Source organism: Phyllostomus hastatus, unplaced genomic scaffold, assembly GCF_019186645.2.
Source record: "Phyllostomus hastatus isolate PE091 unplaced genomic scaffold, TTU_PhHast_1.1 phas_contig_80, whole genome shotgun sequence".
NCBI classification, from domain to species: domain Eukaryota; kingdom Metazoa; phylum Chordata; class Mammalia; order Chiroptera; family Phyllostomidae; genus Phyllostomus; species Phyllostomus hastatus.
In genome coordinates this window covers 38,255,653-38,261,652 of record NW_025333960.1, presented here as the reverse complement: position 1 = coordinate 38,261,652, position 6,000 = coordinate 38,255,653, and the positions used below count along the sequence as shown (strand labels likewise).

Genomic DNA, 6,000 nt, shown 5'->3' with positions numbered 1-6,000 from the left:
GGTTCCCGTAGAAGATTGGGCCTTACACTTCCATGCGACCCAGCCCTGCAGGGGGGCTGGGTCAGACCTCAGTTCCTAAGAGTAGGGGGAGGTAAGCAAGACAGACATGACAGTCCCTCTGTCTAAAGCAGCCAGTCAGCCTGGCTGGGAGAGTTTCACCAAGACTGAACGTGGGCCACCACGGCAGACGGGGCGGTTCCAGCTACCCACGTGAGACAGTGTTTGTCACTTAGAGGGACCTTAGAGTGATCGGAAACATCAAGGGTCTGTGAGAGATTTCCGCCAGGGTTGGGGGTGGGGGGCGGGGGGCAGGGGGCTTGTCCAGACAAGCAAACATAAAGGCGCTTTTCATCGGTCACAAGTCCTGCCTGTTGGCTGTCCCAGGTGCAGGAGGGATCATGAAACAGCGAGCTGTGTGCCATAGCAAACGGGAAGTGGGTGTCACAGGCGTGGCCGGAGACCAGTGACCAGACCTTGGATGACTCATTGGAGTTTGCTGGTCGGAGAAGGGGGCACAGACCTGAATGTGAGGGTCAGCAGGAAATGCAAGCGTTGGGTGAGTGTGGTCAGGTGCGGTGGGCTTGGGGTGCAGGAGCCTGAGACCCCGAGGCTGGAGTAGTAGACAGAACCAGGTTCTGGGGGCCTTAGGAGCTGGGCTAAGGAATCGGTAGTTGGTGCTTCAGGAGATGGGTGACAAGGGAATGGTGTCTGCGTCAGTCCTGCGTGTCGTGGCGCATGACCACGACTTCGCTACTTTCCTGGCTGAGTGCCGTTGGCCGGGCGAGGGGCAGTTGAGTCATTTCTGGTGTTTGCCTGCTATGCATAAAGCTCCACTGAGCGTCCACACGCACATTGTGTGTGGGCATACACTTTCGTGTCTCCTGGGTCAGTACCCAGGAGTGGAATTTCTGGGTTGTGTGGGGAGTGCCCAGGTAGCTTATGAGAAAGTGCCCAACTCTTCCAACGTGGCAGGACCGTGTTACACTGCCCCCGCATGAGAGGGCCAGCCGCCCCAGGTGCCCATCACACTTTGCATTGTTTCAGACAGTCACTGTGTCTTCTCAGTCATTGTGTTCTCGTGCCATCGGGGTGGATGAAAATATTTTGATTTCCATTTTTTGAAAAAAACATTCCAACAAACATTTTATTGTTCTTTCTCTGAATGGGCCCTTTTGAAAAATGAACACTTTATTTTATTTTTTCTCTGAATGGATCCTCATGCAAAATGGTTACTTTTCCTTAGTATTCCATAGTAATTAAAGTCTCCTGAAGAACATAAATCTTTAACAACAGAGGTCAAACCACATGCTGCCAGCAGGGGGCGTACGTCACCCACAATTAAACCTCACTCCTACTCCTCATTCAGTCTTTGAGCAGACTTGAAGGTTGTGCCGCAGCAGAACCGGGGGAGGAGGTGAAGTTGCTCTTTTCTGGGTGAGGATGTTTGAGGTAAGGGATGCCTGCCCCGGGTGGAAACCTGGGTGGCTCCAGAAAACAAAGCTGCCCCAGGATGTGAGTGCTGGCTGCTGCTCAGGTGCGTCGCATCCGCCGGGAGCTTTGACAACTCCCTGTGCCCAGGCTCAGCCCCAGACCCAGGGAATAAGGGACCCAGGGGTTGGACCCGGGCATCAGCATTTTTTTGGGGGGGGGAGATAGTTTCTTATTAGTCTTAACATGTATTTCTTTTCCTTTTTTACATTATGTAAACTTTTAACCTAGCTACTTTCAATACATTTTATATGCATTTTTTATGTGTTTTGAAGTGAAAAAAATTTTAATTCCCATTTCCCACCCCCTCCCCTTTGGCAACCATCAGCTTGTTCTCTGTATCTATGTGTCGGTTGGGTTTGTTCGGTGTGTTTATTCATTTATTTGGTTCTTTTTAGATTCACATGTAAGTGAAATCATACAGTATTTGTTTTTCTTTCTGGCTTATTTTATTTAGCATTATATTCTCTAGGTCCATCTATCTATGTTGTCACAGATGGCAAGAATGCATTCTTCTTCATTGCTGAATAATATTCCACCACATAAATGTACCACATCTTCTTTATCCATTCATTTATTGATGGACGTCTGGGTTGCTTATGTATTTTATCTATTACTGGTAATGCTGCAATGAACATAAGGGTGCATATATCTTTTTGAACTGTGTTTGTGTTTCCTTTGGATAAATACCCAGATGTAGAATTGCTGGATCATATGGCAGCTCTATTCTTAACTTTTTTGAGGACTCTCCACAGTATTTTGAACAGTGGCTGCACTAATTTACAATCCCAGGTCAGACTGTTCCTTAGGTTTACACAAGAACTGAGCCTGTTGATTCTAGTATACTCAGAGTTAACATGTAAACTCTAGCTTTGAGAGAAAAATCAGATCAGAGTAATAAGCTGGGTTTGATATTTACTGAGATTAATGCGGGTAGATTTTTATAAGCATAGAGTATGCACTCCCCATTACAGCCACGTGAAGAGCTGACCTCCGTGTGCGCGCCGCGCTGGGTGGGTTTGGGAAATCGCTTGGAGCCGAGCATGCGCACACGGGCCTGGGGCACTGGCCTGCCCAGCGCGCAGTAGCAGCCTCAGCAGAGAGGCAGGTGGCTGTGGGGACGCCCTGTTGTTCCTGCTTGCTCTCTTTGCTGGGAGGCAAAGGGCTCGGGGCGCTGTCGCTGGGACAGCGCCCGAATGGAGGTCTCACCAGCCCGGTCAATGTGGAGGGGGACGGAGGAACCCAGAAGTGGACTCACAGGGTGCTCGCGCCCTGGAGGGTTCCTGCAGCTCCCGGCTCCCCAGCCTTCTTTCTCTTCTCTGGTCTCCTGCTCTTGTTTGTCATCAGCGCTGTTCATTCAGCCTTGGTTGTCCGGAAGGACTGTTTGCTACCTATATACACGTATGTCTGCTTCTGCTCATGGGAGGGGGCTTGTTCGGCGCCTTCCTCCGCTGCGGACTTCTCGGGCGTTCCCACATATCAGCATTTAGAAACACCCCCGGGGACTCCAGTGTGCAGCCTGGGGTGGCAGCTGGCTAGTCCTCTGCCCGTAGTCCAGGTGGGCTGATCAAATGAGCAAGTTCACATGCCAGGGTATGGGCTACTGTGGTTTCCCAATTTAGTCCATATAACACCCCCGGTCCTGGGGGAGAAGGGCTGTTGAAAACGTGGATTCCAAGTTTCACCTTCAGCAGGCCTAGAAGGGGGAGGACAACAGAAATCGGCCTTTTGATGCGTTCTCCCGCAGAGTCTAATTCAGGCGGTCTTAGAACCCCATTTTAGGAAGCACTGACCTTGACGGAGAGCCTCCATGAGGAGAGGAGACCCAGGACAGGGAAGGGAGGGTGTGGCCAGGGGTTCTAGGTGCTGGGGCTTGGGGCTAAGGGTGCAGTGGGTGGCCTCGGCTCCCAGCAGAGAGGCAGTGGGACAAGCAGTGACCAGGGAGAAATGTGGAAATCCCTGTGGTTGTAGCAGACCAGCTCCCTCCTCCTTTCTGCCTCCTGCCTGCAGCTGGGGGCCCCAGGCCAGCTAGCAGAAGCTCTCCTGCCCCCTCCCCTCTGTCCCCAGCGGTTTGGGGACAGAGCCCTCCTCTCTGGTCTGGGTTTTGCAGCAGAGCCTGGAGCTGGCTCATCGCTCATGGTGGCCCCTGGCTGGGTGACCTGTCAAGGCCGCTTCACTGTCTCCCTGCACCTGCCGTTCAGCACCTGAGAAATTCCCAGCTGCCTGCGGAGGGCCGTCAAGCCCAAACACAAAGGACCACTGGAGTTCCCCTGCTGAGGGCCGACAAGGGACGCCACGCAGCCTCCACACTGTCACCCCACAGCCACTGTCACCAGGCAGCGTGCACTGCCCCATCCTTCTTCCTGGGTTGCATCGAAACCTTCCATTCCGAGATCACAAGAATGCCCTTTCAGCCACACAGGTTGGTGTGGTGTTCACCCTGCGGAACAATCGTTCATACTCGTGAGATCGGAGCCGCTGAGGAACCGCGAGGAAACAGCGAGCTAACAGCAAAGCAAGGCGTTTACTGAAAGCGGGGTCCCCCGGGGGCAAGGGAGGGGAAGCGGTCGAGCTGAGGCCGGCCAGTTCCCAGCTCAGACCAGTTCCCATCCAGGTGGTTCTGTGCAGGGTTTTTAAAGAAAACCCCCACGCACTGTGGGGAAGGAGTCTTGTAATTGGTTACTTTGAACTGCTCTACTTTCTTCCTTCTCCTATTGGGTGTTTCTGTCCCGCGGCTGTCTCGGTCCTGGAACTTGTTGCCGCGGCTTTCTAGTTCCCAGAGCTATCCTGTCCTGACCGCTTACTTGGGTGCTGTCCACCCTGGTCTCTTTGTTCCCGTAGCCTGTCTTGCTGGCTCGGGTGCCTCTAGGCACAGTAAGCCTAGAGGCCTCCATGTCCTGAACACTTTTTTCAAGTGCTCACTGTGCTTTCGTGGGTCATCAGTATCCCCCTTGATGGGTGGGAGACAGGCCTTGCCCAGGCCACCCAGCCGACGGTTGGCATCTGGCCCAGTGCTCGCCACCACCTCACACAGCCAGGACAGGGGGACGAGAGTTGCAAGTGGATTGACAATTTCTAGCATTTCAGGGTTTACTTAGAAATCTTACAACTTGGGTTATAAGGAATCTGAATAAAATCCCAATTAAGTGCCTTAATAAAACCTTTAAATAAAGTAAAATAAGCAAGGAAGAGGAGCCTAGTGACCTTGAGGGAAACTGTCCTTGCTGACTGAATGGGGCAGGGGAGGGGGCCTGGGCTCTGATTGTCTTGTTCTGACTCCGAAGCCCCCAAATGGGGCTGCGGGAGGAGAAGGTCGGGGGGCCAAGCAGGGTTGGCGTCTGCACTGAGCGCTGGGGGGTTCCACCTGCTCCCGGGAGAGTGCAGAGGGCAATGCCACAGATGGCGTGCTCCTGTTAAAACAGACGCTGGTTAAACTGGCCCGCCCGTCGGGGCCTTGTGGGGTCGCCTGGGTGCGGGGGGGCTTCCCCAGTGTCCTGGGTTCTGATCTGGCGGCACCACACCTCACAGCTCAGTGTGGGCTTTGTGGGCGGCCCTGACGCTGGTCAGAGCGGCATCTCTGAAGCGGCTGTCCGCTGGCTGAACGGCCACTTCCCGAGGCCGCGGTCTTGAGAGGGAAGCGGCGAGATGGAACAAGAAGGAACAGGTGAGAACCCCGCCTGCTCTGTAAGACGATCGGCGGTCGTGAATAATGGAGAGAGACGGATGCCTCCGAGCCCTGGCAGCTTGGCTGCCCTGGGGTCCTGCCCTCCTCAGGCCGGCCCCAGGCCTGGGGTGCTGTTCACAAGCCTCGAAGCCTGTGAGGCCGGGGGACTCTCCACGGGAGGAGGCCACCACCTGCCCTTGGTGGTGGTGGTTGGGGGGGGGGGGGGGGGTGCCAGGGGCCCCCTGGCTGGGAGGCCAGGTGGGAAACTGATGCCAAGGGCTTGGTGTCACCTGATTCTCCGTGAAGGGGGGAGAGGCGGCCGGTGGGAGGGGCTGGGGGGAAGGAGGATAGCCTGCCCTCGGTCTCCATAAATAAGTGATGAGGCCCAAGGAGCAACACCGGGGCAGGGGCAGGGGGAGGTGGCCAGCGGCAGGGTGGCAGAGAGCCGGGCCGAGGAGAGGAGGGGCAGAGAAAGGCACGGAGGTTCAGCTCAGAGGCCAGAGAAGCAAAGGGCTCCGTGGGCACAGGCGACCAAGTGCAGGCTCTGGGCCAGCCAGACGTGGGTGTGGGAGCTCAGGGACAGAGAGCTGAGGGTCCCAGGAGGTGTGAGAAGGTGGTCTCAGTGAGCCAGCGAGTGCCAGGGAAGGGGAGCCGGCAAAATGATGCCCCAGAAGAAAAAGCGGAGGAAGAAAGACATCGACTTCATCGGCCTGTACGAGGAGGAGCTGCTGAACTATGACTCGGAGGGCGACGAGGACGAGCTGGAGCACGAGTACTACAAGGCCAAAGGTGTGGGGGTCCGGGCCCTCAGGGGGCGGGCAGCGGGGGAGGGCAGCGTGGAGCCTGGG

The 6,000-nt window shown here is 55.4% G+C and overlaps 1 protein-coding gene across 2 annotated transcripts in view; it reads left to right on the top strand.

Moving 5' to 3' along the window:
• Positions 1–5,811: 5,811 nt before the first annotated feature.
• LOXHD1 (lipoxygenase homology PLAT domains 1) overlaps positions 5,812–6,000 on the top strand; it is a 133,000-nt gene continuing 132,811 nt past the window's right edge. For both annotated transcript variants that reach the window (XM_045849809.1, XM_045849808.1), the window contains exon 1: positions 5,812–5,941. In XM_045849809.1, coding sequence (XP_045705765.1) covers positions 5,812–5,941 — 130 coding nt within the window. The remainder of the gene's footprint in view (positions 5,942–6,000) is intronic.